Here is a 25,040-nt window from a genome sequence, read left to right as displayed (position 1 = left end):
ATCTTTGGTCTAGTCTTTGTCAATACTTGTGGCATATAAAATGTATGTTAACAAGATTCTGGGTAGGTTTATATGTTCATTTTATTATTGAAAGGGTGTTTGGGTTCATGGATGGGCTTAATTTTAACAGCCTTGTAAACTATTTGCAGCATATTATGTGAGTCACTGTGATGGGAAGGGAAAAATAACAGAGGAGGAGGAGGAGGAGGACTGGCTCCTTCAGGGTTTATGTAGTCAAGGCTAAACATGGAAAAAAAAAAAAAACAAACCCAAACAAACAAACCAAGCCATAAAACCAAGAAGTATTAGACTGTATTTTTGAAAATCTTTGGCTTCCAACTGAGCTTTGCTCTAAACCATGTGCTTAAGTAGAACTGGATGTTACTGCATTAGCTTTAACTTCTAAGTCCCATTTGTCCTAACTGAAGCTAAAAATTCTTCAAATGTTGAAACATAGTTTCATATTTCATCTGACTGCATCCTCTAGTTACCACAATTAGTTTAAAGGTGAATACTGTGTATGTCTACTTTATAGGAGAAAAGCCATAGCACTTCTACCTTCTGCAATAGTAGTGTAACCACTGTAATGTGACACAGGTAGTTTGTGTGCAGTCAGTCTTCTGGTAGCCAAGTACTAAGATTTTGCCTGATAGCATGACTTAACATTGCTTTCCTGTCAGTATAGCTATGCTTTTTACACAAGTAATTTATAAAAAGTACATAGCTTGGTCAGTGTCAGATGTTTAAAAGATTGATAAGACGTCACTCTTAGAGATGCAGTCAGTGACTTTGACCATGTTCCTGTTCTCTTGCAGGGAAAGTAAAATCATTTTCTTAAATCTTCTCTTCTCTACACTTGCTGTGAATTGGTCAATCATCACTGTCTTGCCTTCTATGCTATCTCCTACACCTAACAATAATAATGAAAATGTGAGTATGTATTGTGCAGTTTTCTTTTGCATATACGCGCAAATGAAACTTAAATACAGTTCTTGCAGAAAATCTTGTGGAAAGGTTTTTTTCTGTGAAACATGCCATATCAGAGATTTCTGTCCCAGCCTAAAAAAACAAAAATCAAACAACTGATTGAAAGGAACCTATCCTAGCAACATAGATCAAACACTTCTCGTATTAAAACTGTTATCTAGTACTGGAATCTTTGTTGTAACTTTGAAATGGGAAGATCTGATCTGTTTGGAAATAGTCCTCTGTTCCTGTGAGCAGCATTTTTTAAGACCAGTGTCGTGGGAAGGATCTCTGCTCTCCTGACTCCTCTCTACCCCTTGTTTTGTAATTGTCTAGTTGCAGCAATATTTGTCAAACTTTCCTTCAGAGCAGTAAAGGTCTTAAGCCTGCAGCCATCCTGTTTTCCCTCAGCAAGGCTTTGCAGCTTTCCATGTTTGTTTAGAAGTAGACAGAATTGACAACTGGGCATAGTAATTCACACCAGTGAAGTTAGCAATGCTGGGGAGTTTGTGTAACATGGAATCAGCAATTGCAGCTGGTGAGTGCATTTTGACTCTTGTCTATCTCCTTATCCTGTAGCTGGTGTTGGAAAAAGTAAGTACGTAGAAGATATTTTTAAAAAACCAACCAAGCACAAAAACACAGAGCTCAGGATACGAAACTGCGCACAATGGACAGATAAATTACCAGGACTCTTTTCCCTCACTTCTTGTAGGAGTCTGCTTTTTGGAGTATTGTATCTTTAGGCTTACATCTTGCATCTTTAGGCATGTAAGTAAGAGGTGTGATCTTGAAACATGGCTTGTGATCCCTTGTATAGCTCATAACTACACTGATAATTTAACTCTAATTTATGGTCTGCTAATTGCAAGGGGCAAATTAAACCCGTACTCTTACTTCAAGTTATTTTATATGTAACTCACTGTTGATTTACACTGATCCTAAGTAGGTATTCAGTTCCTCAAACCGGTGTTTCTTGGATGCTGTAGAGTAGCAGAAGAAGAGAAAGATTCTCCAATGAAGAAAAAAATAAAGCATAACCATTAATCAAGAGATGGCCTTCAATTAAGGGTCTTCTACCACCACATTATGTCTCTTTATTAGCCTGTTGCAGCCTACATGTGCTGGTCTTTGGGTTGTGCTACAGGGCCTGTATTTCCCTAGGAATAGGGAAAATCACGTGAATGTTTATGTTAATGATCAGTGACGTGGGTTAAATTGCCCTTTCAGTACAATGTGGTTAATTTTTAAGCAAATTTTAATCACAGACTTACTTAAAAAGAAATAAAACTCTCACCCTATGCCTGTGTTTTAACCAGATGGTCGATCTGCATTCTCCTCTTACTTGAGGAAAGCACAGTAACACATCCCTCCTACCCCACTTCAGGGTATGAGGCTTTTTATTAGAAGAGTGTTTCTAGTAGCTTTTTATTCACGTCCTACAAAAGGAGAAAAGTAGTGCGCCTTGCATCCCTCTGGATGGCCCTTCTGCCTAGGACCTCTGGCTGTAGATCCTTGGAGCTACCAGTACTGCTGATTTGCAGGGCTGCTTAATTAAAGCTTTACTGTATGTAGCTATGGTATGGCATATTGTCTTCAGCTAGTTCACAAAAGTACAAATTGAGACATTAATTAGTTGATGGGCAAGTTGTGACTTCTTACCCTGTGGTTGCATAGTAACTCTGACAGTGGTAGTGCATCTGTTGCTGAAACATTCTGGTACTTTGTATCTCAAGAAATACCACAAACAGGCTGAGATGGGACTGTCTGTATTAGCACTTAAAGTTGACAAGTGAAATACAGAGCACAGGATACTCCTAACACTTTGAAATAAAATTTAAAAATGCTGCACAGGTACTGTACCAATTAGTCTCTCTTGCTGTTATCCTCAAACAACCATTTGCTTTCTTGTCAATGATTTTTACTCCTTCCAATAGCTTATTAAGAACAGTGTGGTTAGAGTAGTTCTTGCTAAGTATGAACTCTTCTACAGTCTCTCCATCAGGCAGGATACTCGGGGAAACAAAACAAGTAGCAAAACCTTTTCTCTCCGCACCCCCCCCCCCCCCGCCAAGAAGTGGTATCAGTTTGGGGCAGGGCAGGGTGGGGAGGTGGCCATGGTAGACCTGCAGTCTAATGTTACCCTGGGCTCTTTTGGGTTTGTTCTCCTTACTTATGCACCACACTGAACATTGCCAGATATGCCTGGTTTACATATATGATTGATCTGTATCTTTTTAATCCTTCAACATACCTTGAAGACTTTAAATAAAGTGTCCTAGCTCTTCTTGAGAGACCAACTTTGTTCATTACTAATGCTAATCTGGGTCAAGTCTTTAGATAATCCTTTCTGTCTCAGTGGACCATGAGAACATGGTATACTGAAAGTGAGGATGAACTCTCACAAAAGAATCTGATGTACTACAGCTGTTCATACAGATGTCTATCTGATCCCAGCTTCAGGTATGTAGGTTATTCTGAGTATAAATTAGACATTTAGAGTATCTGTGTTGTGAACACACAGCTGCCTTTTTTGGCTGATAACTTACAAAATTTATATCCCCAAAGGCTACGCTTATATTACTTACCATAATCTGGAGGGTGCTTTATTCAACAGTCTGGCTAGATTAAACTCACATATTCATTCATGTTTGTAAGGCTACTTCTGCAGTGCTACTACCTCAGTCATTCTGATTAAACATTTATGGTTGTATAAATGTGTTGGTTACTCAAATTCTGTTAGAATCTGAGTCAAGCCGTGTGTGCTGTTGGACAGTCCCCTCGCAGAAGACAAGTTCCAAAATAGCTTTAGATTTTCAAGCTTGAATTGGTGATGGCAAATCAGAGTACCAGAGGGCAAGGATGCTGCTGGTGCTTGCTTAGCAAAAGGAAATTGCTTCTGAAGTCCTTCATTAGCTGTGGTTGTGTTTTGCCAGAAGACAGTGTTGCCCCACTGTTATGGAGAAACTAACACTTTGCTTGTTGAAGCTTGGAAGTATAATACTAAGTTACATAAGCATTTAATGTCTTTGTATTTCCATCTTCTTGTCTATGTGTGTGCACATAGGTGGCAGTTGTACTCCTGTCTTAACACACTGACAGAACTGAGCATTGCAAGGAATACAAGTACACATCAGAAAACTTAAAAGCCAAAAAATGGGTTATGTTAGTATGCAAACAGATTTACTGTGAATGTGATTTAAAAGTTAGAATTGATAAAGCCAGGATTGATTTCTTCATCTCTCTCTTCCTGCAAGACAAGGAACTTTATATAGTAATAAGCATAGTTTGACTTGGTCTTAGAACATAGGTGTTAAATGCAGCTGGGAAGATACCTTGACATAGTTCTGCAATGAAAAGAAAACTGTAAAGATGCCCTAGTATCTTGTATGGTAACAATTAACCTAGATTTACACTACTATTACAGGTAGCCAGTAAGGATGGAGTATCCCAAAGACATTGCAGAATATGTTGCCAAATGCAGTTAGGGAAATGTTTTGAATATTAGTATGCATAGTTAAAGTGGATTAAAGAGCGTATGAGAGATTATGTGGGAATTGTGGTCTATCTACAGACGCACGTATCAAGGAGTGACTCTCTCATGCCATCCCGTCTCCCCACAATATTTTGTATAAGTAATGCAGATGCTAGTTATTTGCATCGTTTCTCTTTCTTCTGACAAACCATAATTATGTAATGGTTGCTCTTGCAGTGGAAGCTGTTATAAAAAACAGCTGTATGTTTATTTCACTACTGTTCCTTGGTGTTCTCATCATAGAATCTAGGCTGAAGCTCTTCTGCTTATGCTGGAATTGAGCAGGATTGACACAAGCTATGCCTAAGGCATAGCCACTACCCTCTTACCTTATCATTGAATAAAACCTTGTCTGTCTGGTCCCCCTTCTTATTTTGCACTGCTTTGGTTGTATGCTTTGGGGGTCAGAAACATATTTTAAAAGTCTGGGTGGAGCACAATAGAATGAAGCTCTGATAGGGAGAGTTTTCAGGATTGCTGAAATATCAGTAGTCAATAACAAACTGAAGAATAATGATAACGCTTTTAAGTTGTTTGCGCTTTCATTTAACTTCTCTATCTTCCTTTCTTACTATTAGTGTGGCCTTACCTACAGCTTAGGGCCACATCTTTCTGGGTAATATGCAAACCACCCTTGTAATATGCTACTTGGCCTGTAGAGTTTGTTGCCAAACATGGGATAAGTAAGAGTAAAATGAGTAAGTTTTAAGGAAGAGGATATGAAATACAAAGAAGTAAATTGTGGCTAGTATCAAATCTCAAGAGTATATTTTTTGAGGTCATTACTTTTGATTTGGTATAATGCCATATCTTTATTTATAATCTAGCTTTATGCATTTTATAGGCAACATAGATGGATCCAAGCAGATTCATATCTGAGTCTTGGATTTAGACATCTGAAAACTCCATTTTCTAGCCAGTGTCAGAGCAAGTTTTGTATGAGCTGTGTTCAGTGCTGTACTATTCAAATGGGTATTGAGTCAGATGTGGAGCCAGAGTAAACTGGTTTTGACAGTGTTTCCCACAGCCTTCTCCTGGACAAAATGGTAAGATGCAGACTGGATAGGTGGCCTGTGAGATGAGTAGGAAACTGACTAACAGGCTGTGTTCAGAGGGTGGTCATCAATGTTTTTCACTCAGACTGGCAGCCTGTCACAAGCAGGATCCCCCAGGGATCGATACTGGACTCTACACTGTTCAACATCTTCATAAATGATCTGGACAATGGGATTGAACGCACTGTCACCACGTTTGCTGATGATACCAAACTGGGTGGTGAGGTGGACAAGTCAGAAGGGTGAGCCATCTTAGAGAGATCTGGACAGGCTGGAAGAGTGAGCTAGCAAGAACAGTGTGAAGTTTAACAAAGACAAATGCAGAGTCCTGCACCTGGGATGGAATAACCAAACAACCCAGCACAGGCTAGGATCTGTGTGGCTGGGGAGCAGCCTTGCGGAAAGGGAGCTGGGGGTTCTGGTGGAAATAGAGCTGAACTTTAGTCATCAGTGTGACGCTGCAGCAATGAAGGCAAATTGGATCCTGGGCTGCATCCACAGGGACATTACTAGCTGAGATAAAGGTGATCATCCCATTCAGTGCACTCAGGCTTCATCTGAAGTACTGTGTCTGGTTCTGGTACCCATAGTTCAAGAAAGATGCAGACAGACTGGAGAGGGTCCAAAGGCATGGGGGGTAGGGTGGGGCATAAAGATGTTTGAAGGACTGGAGAACCTGTCCTGTGAGAAACAACTGAGGGAGTTCAGGCTCTTCTCCCTGGAGAAGAGAATACTCTGGGTAGAACCTCATCATGGGATTCCAATACTTAAAGGGTGGCTACAAAGAGGATGGAGGTTCTCTCTTCACAAGGAGCAGTGTGGAAAAAAGACAAGGGGCAATGGATACAAGTTGCACCAGGAGAGGTTTCATCTCAATATAAGAAACAAACTCTTTATAGTGAGAACAATCATTCACTGGAACAACATCTCCAGGGATGTGGTAGAGTCCCCATCACTGGAGGTTTTCAAGATACAATTGTACAGGGTGCTTGATAATCTCACCTAGGCTTGCTTTCCCATGAAAAGTTGGACCAGATGATCTTCTGAGGTCCCTTCCAACCTGGGCTGTTCTATGGTTCTGTGATTGTTTCTATAATTAAATTGTTCATAGACCTTGCATTCTAATGAGAGTCAGTTTTCCTCTTATTTCTGTCTTGTGCCTTTCTAGGTAGGGACTGCCTCAATATGGATCAGCGTTACTGCAGTTCCTACCCATGAAGTCAGTGTGCAACACATGGCCAGCCCAGGACGACTGTAGTCAGCCTATTGCTTGTTCTGGGTCAAAGTGGACCTCCATGCGAACTTTGGAATCCGTAGTCTAGCTTGAGTGGTACTGACAGTGGGTCTGGTGGGTTGCCCAGTCATTTCACTTCATTTCCTAGCCATAACTTTCTTTGAAGTGGCAGTAGTTCTTTTTCAGAAATGAAGCTGTAAAGAACAAAGTGAAGAAAAGTAGGAATAAGTTTCAGAACAAAACAAACTAGGGAGTGCAATCCAGATGGCAACATCTACAAATGATTTGGTTTCTTTCCCACTAGATCTGGAGATCAAATTCAATTCTCCATCTTAATTCCCTGTTTTCAGAGATCTGTTTAGAATACTGATACTCTGCCATGAACTGTAGCAATGCTAGAAAATTTTTTTAAGACTGTTAATTCTGTTAGAAGCTATGTGGCCTGGCTCTGTTCCAGTACAAGTCTTGTCCCGGGACACACAGTTAGAAACACACAGTGGTCCCGATTACTTGAAATACAGTTCACTATTTAGTTGAAGTCAGTTCTGGTTTGGCAGTGAAAAATGGCTTTTTGATGTACATTCAGTTGATTCAAAGCATAAGAGGTAGCTCAGCTGTTCACTTCAGGTACAAAAACAGAGTTATCGAGGCTTTACTGATTAAAGGAAACTTATCTATATGCCGAATCTTTTTATATGCAGTAAATTACTGCTGTATGGAAAGAAATCTTACATCATCCCTCATAGGTACAGTATCCAGTACTGCAGGCTGAGCAGACCCAGGAATTTATTTTAATTGTTAATGGTAGGTTTAATACTTCTCACAAGCTGGAAATGCCAGGAAATAATTGGTGTCTCAGTTCATGGGAGTGTTTATCATTTAGATGGCCCTCACACAAACTATAAACAGTCTAAATACTAATGCTGGAAAGGCCAATTTAAATCGGTACTTAATGCTAGTCTATACTTAGCTCTTCCTTGTGTTTCCCATGAGTGCAGTATCACAGTGATAGCAGCAGGAATGAGCACTGCTGATAGCAAGGCACTGGAAATCTCATTTTTCTTAATTTGAAATCAGAATACAATGTTATTTGTAGAAAGTCTTAAATGACTGGAATAACTATAGTGTTTTAGCTGTACTTGGACTCTTAGTGCTTTAGTATATATAGCACTGCATTGGTGCCAGTGCTGCTATGGGGAAGTGGCTAAAGAATATGGCACTACATTGGCTCACAAGATGCTCCAAAAAGTCTGTGTGCAATGGATGTGGATGTCGTTATTGCTAGTAGTTGGCCTTGAAATAGCCCTTGTGATCTGCTTCCTTTCCACGAAAACCAGGGACTAATCTTAATGTCTGGTGAGATAAGATGCTTCTTGTTCTAGGGACTACAGTATTGTTTGGTTTCTTGATTGGTTGGTTATTTTATATATTAGATATATTCATATATTAGATATATTTATATATTAGATAATAATTATGTACAGAAAGGTAATATAAATGTAGTAAATATATTGGCTAGTTTAGTGCAGGATCAGGACATTAAACCTGCCTTCTAGGTCACTGCTTTGTGCTTGTGTAGGAAATCATCAAGGATTTGAGGAAGCTAATGCTTTTAATCAGCCCTTAATTCACTTGATCTGAAAGGACGTTTTACATGTAATTCACTGAACCTGTTGGCTCTGAGACATTTTGAAGACCTGTCTGTGTGCTTGATACTCATGGTGATAATGAGCAGTCCTAGGGCTGAATGAATTAATTTTTTTTATAAAAATATGTATTTTTTTATAAAAATATGCCTTTACAGAAGGCATATGTCTCCTCTGTAGAGGAGCGTCTCTTACAATTTAGCTCTATCCACCTCCATCCAGGAGGGAGCTGGGACACCATCAGGTCTCCAATATAGGTCCTTTGCTACCTTAATCTTATAATTTCACCACTGTCTTTTAGATGTGGGATGTGCTTTTTGGCACTGCAGCTTGGTCTGATGAATCCCTAGCTAGGGAAGCTGCACGTTGTGAGTTCACAGTAGTCATCTTAAGTTTGGACTGTGGCAGAAAGGCTGCAAATACAATTGTAAGCAGGTACATTCCTCTTGGTGCAGCAGTCCATATGGCAACTGACAAGTTGGGAACTAAGGAGGGATGTCTGAAACTTCCTTCCAGTAGAGAGGAGAGCTGGACAGAATGGCTTAGAGGGTATAGGAGCACTCTGGAAGGACATCCTTCATACTCTATTGCAGGTTGCCCCTGGATACAACCATGGAGAGGATGACACATTGCAGAGGTGGAAATTGAGATGGTTGTCCACACTTGACTATGAATAAAAGTAACACGATTTTTCCTGACTAGGATTTTTTTCAGTTCCAAACATATACTACTGCAGTAAGACTTATCATCTGTTTTCACAGAATTTCAGGCAGGTTGAGATTGGAAAGGACCTCTGGAGGTTATGTAAGAGAGAAGGGCTAGGGTGGTGGGGATGGGTGATTCTCTTTCTTTCCTTTTTGAAGAAGGATGTGCTCAAAAGCTAGTATCTCTGGTTTCTCCACTCTGTAGCTTGTCTAGACTTACAGAAATCTAAACTATTTTATTTTTTTTAATGAAACAGTAGCTCTGCATACAACAAAGCCGAATAACTACCTTCCTCACCAAAGCACTTACAGTGAACTTATTTTTAAAAGTATGGATTGCTTGCTCACATTGCCCTTTAATGCAAGAGTCAGTAGCAGCATCTCACAGCTTCATGCATAGCATGTGGATAGAACGGTTGAACACCAATGTCTTCTAGAGAGACTGTGTAAAACTACAGGATCTTGAGACCTCTCCTTGTTGAATCTGTCTCCTCTCAGTGCTGTCTTGTTCCTTCTTGATTCCAAACCTGAGACTCTTTCCTCAGTTTTACCTGTCTTGCAGTGTTTTCCTTTCTAGCTATGTGACTGGCTCACTGCAGTGATACCATGAGGGTCATGGCTTCCAACTCTGGGAAACTGTTATGCTCCAGAGGTTGTTTGTGGATCATCAAATCTGTAGTAAAGATTTAGGAAATAATGCTTTTTATAGTACTGGATATTCTGGCTCAGCCAGACCCGGTACAAGCAGCACCTACATTCGTCTTTCTTGTAAGTAATAATGACAGCTGGACTCCTGAAACAGCTCATGAGTCCCAGGAAAGCCCTTTGTGAGAGCTGGGGACAGGTAGCATGGATACAAGGGTCTGGGCATTAGCAATCTATAGGCTCTGACTGCTGTTATCAAGGATCTCATCGAGTTTCATTGCTGCCATCTACTGAAACTAGAGCTTTCCACCTCATTGAGCAGGCTAGTGGGAAGCATAGTTTTGCAGATGAGGTATGAAATGCCACAATATCCCTAAAAATAATAATAAAAATACCCCCCCTTAAATGAGGACTTCCAAAATGTATGCATATTTATTTGGTTTTGTTACTTAAAGTTCAGCTTCCTATGCAGCATCAGTGGTCCTAACTAATACTCTTTCTGTGGCTATTAATTCTTTCCCTGCTGATTTTTTTGTCTCTGATACAGCTCTGCCTGGTATCTCCTGTTTTCTGAGCAGTAAATCATGAATGTGTTTAGCTTTTCTGTGTTGTCTTTAATACAAAAAATATGCTCTTTGTGAAAAAGCTCTGTATGTACTTCAGAAAACCCTTATGATTTAATATGTTGGGAGGAAGACTGTCTTATTTTAAATACTCTTTAGCTGCTCGGTGACTTTGCTTGACAAGATCTTGCTTGCTAAACTTGATTTGAAAAATGTTTATTACAAAAAAAAACCCCAAACTCTTTTCTAGCACTGGTTAAATGCTTTTGAAATTGCAAGGTTCACTACAGACTTATGGTCAGAAGGCAAAACATGTTTATTCGTCTAATATAGCAAGTACTCGTAGAATAAAAACCCCACAGTCTACTTTGATGTGCTATATATAGGACTGACTGGGCAGCAATGAAATGAGAATTTGTACGGTGGTCTTAATGACCAACTTTAGTTTGTTTTTTTTTTTCTCTAAGGTTTGTATGATTTTATACTTGTTTAAAAAAATGTCTTTTCCCCTTCCCCTCTTAAAGGTAGAGACCTGTGGGTTCTTGTTCTGGGAAGGTTTCCAACCCATCATAAGATTGGCATTCCAGAGTTCAAGTATGTTGCTAATATGCATGGGGATGAGGTACGTTTCAACTTTTGCACTGTCATTTATATCAAATACACTTACCAGGGGTTTAGACTGAACTTCTCTCAGGCGTGTGCTACTTATTATTGAGGTATCTCATACCTCAAAGAGGACATAGTATGTGTGTATTTCTTGAGGCATTTCAAGAATAAAGTTCTCTTGTTTTAATGGAAGGGCTTTAGGCAACCTTATATCACTGTGAAGAATCCTACAATCCCACACCGAAGACCTCTCTTAAGTAGAGAGCTTTGTCTTCTCCACGTGAATAAACCCAGAGACTTTAACTTTCCCAGCAATGAGTCAGATGCAATAGTTTGCTTGTACATTATTATTACCTAGGCATGAAGATAGAACTCTTCAAATAAATCATAAGATTGAATAATAATTGCTGTGAAGCACCAGATGATTTATTTTGGGAAGAAAATTTCTCTTGGGAACTTTAAGTTAGGAATCCCTAGATTCATCTGAGATAACACAGTGAATACAAAACAAAAAGCAATTTCAGGATTAACTTGCTCTGGAAGGAATGCCCACTTATTAACGATAAAGGAGAAAATGGTGATTATGAACCTTCCTGGTTTAGTACATGAATCTGGAACAGAAAGACTCAAAGTTTCACTCTTCACTATAATCTTTTCTTGCTTTCTATTTCCCTTATTTTTTAGCTTTATCTGCTTATATTAGTCATGTTCAGGATAAGTTTAAACTACACAATGTATTTCTATGCAGTCTTTAATGTGAAGGGTAAGTAATACAACAGAAATGACAAAATTCGTGTATATCTATATGTATATGCTAGACCGTCAATTCCAAAAATGAAGAAAAACAGATGTAGTAGGAAGTGTATCCTGTGTAAAGCATAAGATATCACAAGCTATTGCTATTACCGATACTGTGTGTGAGCACTTACACACCTACAGACACTTGTGACGTTATGTGCCAAGAATTTTTCCCAAGTTAGACTAGTTTCACCTTGTTTGACAGTGGCTGTGCTCGAAGTGCTGCTGGGAGTCTTGAGTGCTTTGGAGTTAACCTGTGTGGGAGTAAGCTGATTCATGGTTTCAAATGGGTACACATGTTACTAGATGCCCAAGATGGGGTTTGCAACTCCTAAAACTCCTGGTGTATGTCAGCAGGCTAGTCCAGGGTGCCTTGGAGCTGAGGCTCCATATGACAGTCCCTACAGACTGCTGAAGGGAATTGCAAACCTACGGCTACAGATGACCCAGCTTCAGAGGGAAAGAGATGGAGGGCAGGATATAATCTCATCCAGAATGGCCTGACTCTCAAACCCAATATTGCTGGACTGCAGAAGGCCACTCCTATTGAAACATCCACAATGAAGTACTCCTGCCATTACGGCTGCCCACCTGGAAATGCACAAGGAACTTTGACTGTGGAGAGACATGCATTGTTCACATATCCACAGGGTCGGGAATTGCTGGAGATCAGGCAACCTGGATCACTGCCTAGGATCTAAACTTTTATATTGACTTTGTGAGGAAATGAGGCAAGACTTTTTTTTAAAGTATCTGGCACTGTGTCTGAGTTTGAACAGGGTTGATCCTTGAGCTGCCTAGGTACCGTACAGCACTCAGTGCCATACTACATTCTAGACTGTTCATTAGACCAAGAATGCACATAAGGAAGATTCTGGAAATAGATCTATTCTTCCTTTTCAGGCCCTCATGATGAACTTTGCCTTATGTTTTTTTGTGTATGGATATAATGCACAGTTGGTGTTTGTTTTTCCTATCTGACCATGAATGTATTTCAGATGGCAGGAAATGAGTTCCTCATATAGAGGAGCATTGGAGAACTTGAATATTTTTTTCCCATAATCTGAGATTCTGCTGGGCTAATCACTGGGGAAAGATTCAACTACACCTATAATATATTAAGCAGATAATTTTTGCACTAACTGTATATGACAAGCTTCAACTTGTGCTCCAGTCTTTGGTGACGTAAAACTGCGGTATTATGGCTTCATTGATCTAGTTATGTCTCTTGTGCTTCAGTGATGCTTTCCGTAAGTGTTACAAAGTGAGAAAAGTTCTGTTCTCAAGTGTTGTTTGGTGATGCTGCCCTTCTAACTTGTCATGATCACACAAATGACACTTTCCTTTTTTGACTCAGCTGGCTGGCTGCTCCTGAAACCTAAAAGTTGGGGGGGAGCCTGAATTGCATGTGTGCAGGCTGTTCACACATGCCGCTGAAAGAAAACCTGGGTTATTTGGAGAGCTGCCCAGTGGGGAAGTTCTAATAAAATAATGTGAGTACACAATACTAGGAAGAGAGTACTTTTTTCAGAACTGGAGGGATTTAAGTACGTTAATTTTTCTTAGTATTGTAAGACATGACCAGCCAAGGTTGTGATCACCATTGCCAAATAGAGTGAACTTTTGCCCCAGATCCCCAGAGATGCCACAAAAGACTTGTCCCATTCTTTGTGTGCCTATATGAAGTTGGACACCATTTTTAACAGTACTCTTTGTTTAACCCAAGCCAGATTAAAACTAATAATTGGAAGTAGTTATCGCTTGCAGCTATGTGAGACTTTAATCAAAATGGCACTAATGGACTGCACAAAATGCATAAGCCTGTGAAATGTTAATAAAGTCTTCACTGAGAGATGAGTTGCCTGCTCTTCTGGGGCAGCTGTGGTTCTGAATTAGGCAGCAGTCTCTCTTGTCCCAGGCTTGTACTCTTACTTGAAAGATCTCTTCCTCAGTGTGTACGCTCACATGTTCCTCTCCGGGGAAGAACTCATTCCACTTAACACTGACCACAACCGAACCCCCAAACACTCGTAAGTCATAAATGGGAGCAGAACTATCACCTTTTGATCAGCTGTACCAGTGACTTGAGTCCAGTCTACACAACTGAACCATAGCATCTAGTCAGAAGGCTGTTCCTAAACCATGTATCTGACAGCAGGAAAACCCTTTAAGGAAAAACATGTCTGAACAAAGTGTAAACTACCTGTGCATTTCTGTTTGTTCCTTTTAATGTATTAAGTTTATGGCTTCCTTAACTTTCTGCAGCTACAGTGTAACTGGGCCATCACAAGATAAACTCTTTCCCAGGATAGTAATGCTGATACCAACCCTTTTCTCCTAAATCATCCACTTCTGATCACTTTCTTAGTGTCATAGTATTTTGCCTCTTCCATTATGTGAAGCTGAGCCTGTACTGATAGGCCTAAGCTAGCCTACATGAAAGGATGTGTTTATCTTGCTGGCTTATCTTGTGATTTAAGTTAATGCAACTAGATCCTATTTTCCATGTCATCATAGACAGTCATATCCACAGAAGGGTTTCCTCAGATACAGTGATTTATTAGGCTTGGGTGACTGAGGACTGGGGTAGGTTTATTTATGATCTCAATATAATTTGGTCTTAAAAAAACAAACAACAAACTTAACGAGCCTTGTGTAGAATTTCTCACTCTCAGAAAACGAATGGAAGCTGCATTTACACTATCAAAATGTCACGGAAAAAAAAGTGGGGTTTTTAATCACCAGGTTGGACAAAGTTGTGTCTACATACTACACAATCTGCTGTAAGGAATTTTCAGCACATATTCCTATGTTGTTCTTACTGTGCAATATAGTGCAGAAGTGGTGTGGCAGGGAAACAAATACATGCTCGAGAAAAGAGGATTTAAAAAAAAAAAAAGTCTTGTATAGTGAACTGTTTTCCACCTGGCTTCAGTATCAGCTGATGTGATGTAAAGAAGGTCAGAAGCACCAGAGATTTCAAAATTCAAAGCAATCAAATCCATTTGCTAACAGACCTAAAAAAAAAAAAAAGAAAAAAGAAAAAAAAAAAAAAGCTGGATGCTGCTGAGATCTCTTTCAACACAGGTAGGCTTGCTGCCTTGCCCTGTTTACCTTTTTACTTATCTTTCTTTTTCCACTCAGAAGAGGGGGAGTAAAAAGTGATCCATTTCTCAGCCAGGTGAACCCTGTGCTGAGAAGCCTGAAGCCTGTGAAATTTGTCCAAGGGGTAACACCTTATGCCAGTTACTAGTTCAAATGCAGGCTTTATGTTATCATTTCCTTCAGTGATAAACTAAAGAACTGCGATTCCCTGTCATACATGGGGTAGCTCTTATATTTCTGTAGTGATTGCTGCTATAGAAATAAATGGGTATGTGCACAAACAGTCACTTTAACACTGGTGTATTTCAGTAAAGAAGGACAAACACAGTGGGGTGTGTCACAGCCATGCATAATAATTAGCGCTGTGCAAGTGTTCAGAACAAACGTCTCCTAAGTGTGGCATTGAAGTGGTAAACCAGGATGGACTATCGGTTTCTCTGCTGTAACCCTGCTTCCTTGGGCGGGGTTGTGCCTGGTATGCTGCGCTAGGTCTGTAGAGCAGTCAGGGCTGGAGCAAGGAGACTGGCAAGACTGTGCTGCTCTGAAACAGGCCCTACCTGATGGTTTGGATCTTTCTTTCAACATAGTTCAACTTAAAAACCAGGCCACGTTTAAGGAAAGAATTTTAATCATAAAAATGGGTAGAGTCTATCCACCCATAGTCCCCTGGTATTAGGTCTTTATCATGTGGTAACAAAAATGTTTTAAAAACAGGGGTGCTGCAGTAAAGCGTTACAGTGCAGGTGCAATAGGAGCTGACCTTAATCTTTTACCTGGCTGTTGCTGGGGCTTCTTGAGTAAGCTCTTCAGCAGCTGAGCAGGGTGCTGACCCAACCATGCCAGAAGCAATAGTCAGCAAGTTTACAGGGTATGTCTACAGAAGCAGCAGTCACACCCTTTTCTGCGGCGTTGATCCATGCCCTGACACATGTATGCTTCTTCACTGAGGACTTCCCCCGAGGATCACCGAAAGCCTTTCCTGCTGACTCTCTCCCTTTTGGGCACACAAGGAAACTTGACAGCTGAAAGTGCACAGAGAAACTTAATGTCTAACTGTATTCCCAGAGGTGGGAGAAAGGGTTTTCCTCTGCCTTTGTGTCCCCCCTCATCCGAGCTACAGCAAAACAATGCACCTGGGCATCGCCCTTGGGCTACTGCAATTAAAACCAAATACATCATGTATTCTTCAAGTCCCAGAGCACATAAAGGCTGTCTCCGGCTGTCTCGTCTTCATATTGGACTAGAGGCAGGTTAAGGTGTCTGTCCTTGACATTGCTGTGAGCAGCTTCCCTCCACTGTGTCTAGATCATTTATTTGAAGTTCCATAGTAAAAACAAGTGTCTCGTAACTTTTTTCCCCAGGTACAGCTGACCTCTCTAGTAACAGGGTAAAGCTTGGCTGGGCAGCAGATGCCTTCCAAGGGCTTGGTCAAAACTTGAGCTATATACTTTCCCAGAAACAAAAACTTTCCCTTTCCCTCCCCTCAAACACCTCCAGATGTGCTTTTTCAAGAAATGCAGGGTAGTCTGGACTAAAACCCACCCCTCTGTCACCCCACCAAAACACAGTGGTAATAAATATACTCTTCTTCCACTGGGGAATGATCAAAGTACCAACACTCTGGGATAGAGATCAGCTGAATTGTTTAATGTACTAAGTACTCGGGTACAAGAGCTATACAAGGATTCCTATAAAATAGGGTTATTTTTTAAAATACTGTATATGTAAGTAAGTCTGGGTTTAAGTGCAAATAGTGTCATCTATGAAAAACTTGTTATCTTCCATTCTTTATAAACATTGTCCTTTTTCTTCATGTTGACTTTCTTCATCTTTTCCTCCTTCCTACCCTTTCTTTTCTTTTTTGTCAGGCACTGAAGAGAAGTATGGTAGGAGCAGAGGCGCTTTCCCAGTTTCTTCAGAGAGCAGTCCAGTCTTGTCTGTAGCTTAGCTATCTCTGTGGTAGGGCTGTTCTTGCTGCTTCTGAGTCTGCTAGCCTTATCTCTTATGCCCAGGGCCATGATTTGGCTGACTTTTCTCTCCTCCTTTCTTCCCCCTCTCCCTGTGCTTCCCAAGATGTCTATCACCCAGAGCTGGAACTGAGCTGCCTGTACAAGACAGGTTCTATTGCATCCCTTCTTAAATTTCACAGAGCAAGTTTATCAAACCTGCAGAGCAGTCTGATTTCATGTACTCAGGTGCTGTTACAAAAGCTACTGGAAAAGGAGGAAATTAGGTACCTCCCCTCGCCCCCGCCCCCAGCCGTAAAGCCCATTTGCTGTACTGTCTAGAAAAAGAACTGCTTACGTGGCTTCCCCAGATTACTGGATGGTGGCTTGCAGGAGACCAGCAGGAGCTGACAGGCAAGGGTTAGAGAATTTGGGAACAAATCTGCTGGGGGGCAGGGTGGGAAGAGATCCTTCCTTTTCCTTCTACAAACAGCATGGCAAAATTGCTTGAGTACCAACTCAGAGACTCTGTGGCTGCCTTCAACTATGACACTTAAAACGGTGTGATCCGCAGCTTAGTGGGATCATGTTTAGCACTACATTGTTTGTTTGTTTCTCCTGCAATAAACAGCAATTGCCAGCTCACTGGCAAGATGTGGGTTGCTCCCAGTCTGAATAGCAGTTAGGCCCAGTCCTCCTTGCCCCATGGTGTACTAACTCAGCTCCTGCAGGCAGAGCAGTGTCTGTGTTCCTGTTTACCTTAACACCCAGAGCAGGATTTGCCACTTAAAATGCACCAGTGTGAAAATTCAACAAGATATTAGTGCAGCAAATAGCTGTGGATAAATATTCCTTTTCCTCTGCCTGATTTCACCTACCTTTTACCTTAGTCTGTACCAGTCTGAAAGCAAAGACATATTTATCTGTGACACCAGGTTCATCCAGTAATGCCACTCCATGTTCCTCACTTTAGGAAAAAAAAAATTCTCTGTAATATTTCCACTTCAGTGGTGCAAGACTCATTCTAAAAGATACTGAGATGCTGTAGCTCTGAATTAGAGCCTGCAGTGATTTACCAGGCTTTGTTCTTGTAGATAAAGATAAATTATCTCCAGAGCACATCTAGTTGCAAGTCTTGATTTGTTCCCATCTCAGCCAGGGCTTAGGAACCCTACAGTGCTCTTGAGGCATGGGTTGCCATGCTATAGAAAGTGCTCCTGGAAAGTATGGTTCAGTGAATGCTATATGGTGGTTTCTGGGGTAGAAACTCACTGAAGCTGGAACCTGCCACTATTTTGCCTGAAATCTGGTAGAGTAGGCTAAAGGGAGATGTCCTGCCAGCTTTCTCAACCTATACAAACAAAAATATATATTTAGCTTTTTCTCTGCCACTGCCTTTCCTTGATGCAAAGTCTGCATCGAAATGTCCTTCCATCTCTTTTTCTAAGGATTTACATATACCTGTTTGGTTTCCCCAATGCCTGTGTTCGTGGCATTAAAATAAAGCAATGTAACACAGTTTATATATATACATATATATATATATATGTGTGTATATATATATATGTGTGTGTGTGTGTCTGCGGGGCCTCTCTTGATCCTGTATTAAAGTTGACTTTCTGTAAAAGAGGAACAACAAAACCTGCTCTGTAGCACCCTGGAAATCATGGAAGGTTTCTTCTGAGCCATCACTGCCACATGGTGATGCACAGCACTGACGCTTGTGTGCAGGGCCCTGGGTCCCTCGGGCATCAGCGCAGAGCTGACTCCGCGGTGCAGCTGAGATAATGCAGTGGTGCGTTTCCAAGCCCACGTGATCTTTAACAGGCAGCCTACGCAGTTTTAGTTTTTGATAAAGCTGTGCCTTATCCATACAGGATTTAAGCAGTGCAGCTGACACAGTCAGTTTCCCATTACAGAAAAAACTCTGGTTGATCTGGGTTTAAAACCCTTGTGAAAACTTTCCAATGACTCATTCCATCTATTAAATTACTTTAAATATATTTAGGAGAGAGTGTAAAATAAAACAGTGTTAACCAGAATGTTTTTGTATGCCTTGTGTCTTGTATGTCTGTGTAATTCAGTAAGAAAAACCTGTAAATGCAAGGTGCTGGGTCTTTTTTTTTATTATTATTATTATTCTTCCATAGAAAACTTAAAATAAAATCTATGCTTCTTTATGCAGACTGTTGGGAGAGAAATCCTGCTCCATTTGATAGACTTCCTGGTGACCAGCTATAGACGTGACCCTGTTATTACCCGGTTACTCAATAATACCCGGATTCATATCATGCCAACAATGAATCCTGATGGATTTGAAGCTACAAAAGTGCCTGATTGTTATTACACACGAGGAAGGTAAGGGTGGCTTAGGAGGGTGGGAGTAGGTAAAGGAAATGGGTGGGGAGTAATAATCAGAGATAGCCAAGAGACTGAATCATACTTGGTGGAGAGGATAGCCTCGAGGATGTGTTAGGGCTAATTTTGGCCTGTGCTGTTCTGAAGACGCACTGTTACGGCATAGAGTTTTTGGAAGACTGAGTCAGACTGGTGTTTATACGTGGTGCGGCTAGAGAAAATTGGTCAGAATGGTGTAATGACCTAACCTTTTAGGCAGGAGACCCAGATTGCAAATAGAAGCACAATTACCTATTTAGACCTTTAGGGTACTACAAAAAAAGAAGGAAAACTCCACCCACGGGGATCTATTTCAATTGGAGAACCCTGTAACCCTTCTTAATGAGGAAAAGGTGTGTCTAAGCTTGTTGAATGGACTTCTAGAAGTGTGCTTAAAGATCATGTTGAATGAAGATCTAGTAAGAGGGAGGAGTTACGTAAGCAGATAGCTATAACAGGTGCTGTACTAATAGTAGTGCTAGGAAAAAAACCTATGCAGAAGACAACCTAGCATTGCATCCTGTGCTACTTCTGCATTCTTTAACATAGCTATTGCAGAGACCAAAAAGGGGATGAGAAATTTAACAAGCTAGAAGAGGGAAGAAGAGCATAGAGTGAGAGAATGGGAAGAAGTGCCAAAGGGATAAAGTTGGAATGGGCAGAAAAAACAAACTCATGAGCTAGAAGTTCTCTTGGATCACTGGCCGTGGCAACATCAGAAGCAAGTGAAAAGGTAGTTTAGGTAGTTTAGTTCTGCAGGTGACCAGTGTAGGTGCTCCTTTTTATTAGGAAAGAAATCTATTCCTCAGCAGGACTTTTACAGAGAGTGGTATTTTTTATTCTCTCACTGTCAAATAAATAAAGTTTAACTAACTCAGTTTAAAAATTAATACAACTGACCTAAATACCCTCTCTACTCTTGTACTGACCTGTCAGAGTGAAAAAGGAAGAAAACATTTGCACAGCCTGGACCTGCAGGTACAGGGAGAAGAGAATACATTCTGTGTTTTGAGGCAGATTTTTTGCTCTACACCCAGAGTGTAGACAGCAGTGCAAGGGACACAGCCATCCAGTGTTACCTTGGTCTTCTGTACAAGTGGGAAAAACACACACAGGATAACATCCTCATTATCTGGCTTAGGTTTTTCTAATTCACATATGTGTAGGTGTGTGCATGCTGTATGTGTGTTAAATATTATCACTGTTTCCACCTGAAATACAATAGAAGAATTGTTTTATTTTGTCCTATGAAAATTCCAGTGCTGTCAGAAAGGAAACTAAAGTCTGTCTTCTTAATGCTTGAGAAGATTTGCAGTGGTCATCTTGCCTGTTTCCTGAAGACAATAGTGTGCCACGGATCTTAAGTATGGGGAGACTGGGGATGTGGAAGTGTCTTTAGGCAAAACAGTAATGGGAATGTCTTCTCTCTTTCTAAGGTACAATAAGAACGGAGAAGATCTGAACAGAAATTTTCCTGATGCCTTTGAAAATAACAACGCTAGCATTCAGCCAGAGACTCAAGCAGTAATGAACTGGATAAAAAATGAAACATTTGTTCTTTCAGCAAACTTGCATGGGGGTGCCCTGGTTGCCAGTTACACCTTTGATAATGGTAACTCAGGTAAGCTCGTAACAAACTCCTCCACAGCTGATTTGGTTTAGGAACATTAGCTGAATCAAAGCAAAATTTATAAGGATTTCTGCAAGGTTTTTCCAGCTTTTGAGCTGGGATGGACAGACTCTGATATACCCCATCAAAATTCACTGCCTGACATGGCTATTTGGGAGAAGTTTAACCTGTACATAGGTCAGCACTGTATGTTACACCAGCAGTGAGAGTTAACGTGATGGCTATCTTTATTCTGCAGTTACCGGCTCTTTGAAAGGCTATAGCAGGTCTCCAGATGATGATGTCTTTATTCATCTGGCAAAAACCTATTCTTTCAACCATGCCAGCATGTACAAAGGGATGGGGTGTGACAGCAGACAGACCTTTCCGGAAGGCATTACCAACGGCTATTCTTGGTACCAGCTGGAAGGTAAGAACGTCAGTGGTAGTTTTTTCAGCTGCTTCAGGTATTATGTTCTTACTTTCTCCTGCCATCTGTGATGATGAAAGGGCTGTGATGTTGCCCAGAGTAGCGAGCTGATGGGGGGAGTAAGCCAACGCATTTACACCGATTCTCTGAGCAGGACCAGGGTGTTTGCAGGCTCCCCCAGTCAGCAGTTGCACAAGTGGATGAGACGGTCTCTGCTGTCTGGCTGCTGCTGTGCCCTTTCCTAAGGCCCGCATAGCTGTATAGATTACATACACATGCACGCACTGGTGTAGCACCAAGGTCTTGTCCTTTCAGAAAGAAAACCAATCTTCTGTTTGTGTATCATCCATTTTTTTAACATTTGATCACTGAAATAAATGTTTTCATTACTGTTTGTGTAGCCAAATAGAATATGGGTCCTGCGTACTGTGACACACTGCGTGTTGCTTCCACAGTCTGAATTCAAATTCTTAAAAGGCTCTTAGGATGGCTTTGGCAGTGGCAAACTCTGTGCCAGCCTGTGAATTTATCTGCCCCTATTTAGTTGGGAGTGCTTGATTTAATTTAAGTCAAAGACCCACCCTTCTTCAGCCATAATAGTCATCATTCCCGAAATGCCACTGTGCTTTAGAAAACAACACTCTACATGTAACTAGAGTAATTAAGTTGGTTTTCCGCAGGAGGCAGTAAATACAGGTGTGGCATTGAGGAATAATTTATCTGAGTTAGTTTTCTTACAGGTGTGATGCAAGTACCAACATTTTAACTCTCCTGTTTTTCTTCTAGCTTGAACTGAGTGCTTCTTTGCAACTGAATGCTGTTTGTTCTATTTCACTTTTAAGGTGGAATGCAAGATTACAACTACGTTTGGGGACAATGTTTTGAAATTACATTGGAGCTGTCATGCTGTAAATATCCTCCAGCAGACCAGCTGGAAAAGTTCTGGAGAGACAACAAAGCTGCTCTGATTGAATACATAAAACAAGTACATCTAGGTGGGTATGCGAGCGGGGAAGGGAGCTAAAACTGAGGCCAGGCCGGTGGGCAAGGTCGGAACTCTTCAGGAGCCTGGGTCAGTGTCAGAGCTCACAGGGGAGCAGCTCTGGCGGGAACTTGGGAGCTATCTCTTCTGAACAGCAAGTGCTGCAAGGCTCGGGATGGGTACAGGAGGAGAGCCCTGTACCCCCCTCAGAGACTCCGCTTTCCTGAGCAACCTTGGGGGAGTCATTTATTTCAGAGGTCTCTAAATGTCTGTGTGTATGCGTACACAACATTTCATGGGTCTTTGTTGCTTGGGTTTTGTGTTTTTACAAGGCTATTCTCAGTGTAATCTTGACTTCACAGTTAGAAGACAGCTGCTGCTTAGTGAAGCAGCGGTACTTCACAATGAGTTGATTTGCACAAATCTGTTGCTTATCTTGTGTTTTGTTGCCCAGAAAGTCTGACTGCTGTTTTATCTTTGCTTAATGTCGGTGCTGCCTTGAAGGTGGTGTGTGAGAATTTAGGGAAACTACTTCATAAGCAGACATTGTTGGTATTCTGCTATTGGGAAGTACTAGGTAAGAGTCGGACTTATTTTAAAATTTAAAAAAAAAAGGTGAAAAACCCCAAACCAGTACTGAAGATTGAGGCCCTTCAGTAAAAGACACATACAATAAGTATATATGATGCTTTCAGCAAATGAGATTAAGAAGCAGAGATTAGTGCTGCTTTCTAACTTAACGTGAGGGTAAACTATTAACAACAGCAAAGGATTTTCTATTTCAGTTCCCTTCAGTAAGATAGAAGTGACTTGTGATGGTATTAGACGTGCTTGAAATCAGTGAAATATCCTTGGAGTGCATCCAGCAACAAATAGTCTGACTTTCCCGGTAGAGGCTCACTGCAGTTACAGGTTGTGATCTTCCTCTCCCTTTTTCATAGGTGTCAAGGGTCAAGTTACTGATAGGAATGGGAATCCTATTCCCAATGCCATCGTGGAAGCCAAAGGAAGGCCTCATGTCTGCCCCTACAGAACAAATGAACACGGGGAGTACTTTCTTCTCCTTCTGCCTGGGACATATGTGATCAACGTAAGTGTGTGGCCTTAGGAAATCATTGTCTCGAATTGCATGAGTTCCTGAGCACAGTGAGACCAACAAGCTGACCTTGCTCACGTCATATACAGGAGCTATAAAGACTCTTCAGCATATTTAAAAGAAAATATCTTAAAACGTGAGTCAGCAGAAAGGAAGTTTTTTGATAGAGTAAGATCTTGGGTCCCCAGAACGTCTAGAGATAAGCACTCATCTGACCCGGGTGGTGGAGCCAGCTGGGATGAGTGTCTGGACCACGGCAACAGTAGCTTGAGGTGTTGGAAACAAACCACAGAGCTGCTTGAAGGGTGAGGAGGTGGAGGCTGGGATCCATGTAGCCCCAGGCAGTGACGGGCTGACAGCGCCATCAGTGACAGTTATTTCCTTGGGTGGAAGCAGCTTCTCTGCGGAGGTTGTCAGTAGCTGGTATTTAGAGCATCTGTGCGGCGTAGGCTCTGCCCGCTGCCAGCCAAGGGCTTCTGTGTAAGCGGAATGGCAGGATTCCCTCGCTCGTACAGCAGGTGGTGCCCCCCCCCTTATAAATATTCTATTACTGGTTCTGTCTCGGGTTTTGGGGGGTTTAGTCTTACTGCTATGATGTGAGAACTTTTTTTTCATTCTGTGTTCTCCAAGTTTTTCCTATATGCTGAGAGTGTAAATAACCACCTTAGACAATGATTGTTTCGCAGCTGAACTCAACGTTTCAAACCTAGTAAGAAAACTTCAATGTTTGCTCCTAGGCTACTGTACCAGGATTTAAATCGATGCTGAAGACAGTGGAAATACCTGACAATACCGGTAACTTCAGTGCTTTGAAACAAGACTTTTCTTTCTCAGAAGTCTCTATCAGATCACGAGCTGCTTCATGTCCCAAAACTCCCCTCTACCAAGACCTCGAACGGGCTTCAGCTGCCACAAAACCAACTCTACATATCTTGGTTTTAATGACCGTTATGCTTGTCATTTTCAAATAAAGTCAGGAATGACGTGACAGGGGCAAGGCACAATCTTCTGCACAAATGTGGCTTTTCAGACAAGGAATTGCATATGCCAAAGAATGTATGTTTTTTTTATAAACTAAATTCTCAGATTTACAATATGTTTATTGTATTTTGTAAAATACTGGCTTGACAATCAAGTGTTTTGATTATAATAGACTATCGTATTTTTCTACATAAGTATTTTACTCTAAAGAAATTCTGTACAGCCTATGTGGAAATAACTAGAATTTTGATGCAGAAAGTACAAATACATTCTGAAGAATTTGCCCAAGTTCAAAGAAGTCTAGGATTATATTGCAAATGTTTCATGTTGAACCAACAGCTCATGTGCCATGTAACTGTAAGCCATTAGCTCAACCCTAATTTCTCAGAATAAAGCCACTGCTGTAACTGAGGAATGGTGTTTTTATGGATGTTCTTTCTTACCTGGGCACCTGAGACTGCTCGGGGCTGGAGTAAGGTAAAGACCAGTAACACAGACACGTTGTAAGACAGGAAAAGGGAAATGAAGTGTAAATATGTGCTGACAGGCCGTGTTGCTGGAAGCTCAGTGATAACCTGTGGCATCAGGCAAAAGAGCGACTTGAGTCTCTGAAAACAGTGTTTGGTATGGAACAGAACTGCATACACTTTCAGAATTTTGTAATCTGAATAGTTTCAGCAAGGGCTTTAGAGCGTTTTTCACAGCCCCACTGCTTGGCTGTTTGGAGCATGTCTGACATGTG

At 41.1% G+C, this 25,040-nt stretch overlaps 1 protein-coding gene across 3 annotated transcripts in view; it reads left to right on the top strand.

Moving 5' to 3' along the window:
- Positions 1-24,709, top strand: part of CPM (carboxypeptidase M) — a 32,363-nt gene extending 7,654 nt beyond the window's left edge. For 2 of the 3 annotated variants that reach the window (XM_074869371.1, XM_074869372.1), the window contains 6 exons: positions 18,989-19,161; positions 20,637-20,821; positions 21,069-21,239; positions 22,082-22,234; positions 23,163-23,311; positions 24,055-24,709. In XM_074869371.1, coding sequence (XP_074725472.1) covers positions 18,989-19,161; positions 20,637-20,821; positions 21,069-21,239; positions 22,082-22,234; positions 23,163-23,311; positions 24,055-24,288 — 1,065 coding nt within the window. In that variant the 3' untranslated portion in view covers positions 24,289-24,709. Of the gene's footprint in view, positions 1-10,872; positions 10,971-18,988; positions 19,162-20,636; positions 20,822-21,068; positions 21,240-22,081; positions 22,235-23,162; positions 23,312-24,054 lie in introns of all 3 variants that reach the window. The other variant, XM_074869370.1, reaches the window with a different exon arrangement.
- Positions 24,710-25,040: the final 331 nt, after the last annotated feature.

This window comes from Strix uralensis, chromosome 5, assembly GCF_047716275.1.
Source record: "Strix uralensis isolate ZFMK-TIS-50842 chromosome 5, bStrUra1, whole genome shotgun sequence".
NCBI lineage: Eukaryota > Metazoa > Chordata > Aves > Strigiformes > Strigidae > Strix > Strix uralensis.
Note: the sequence above shows the minus strand (reverse complement) of the source record. Positions and strands in the feature narration are given on the sequence as shown.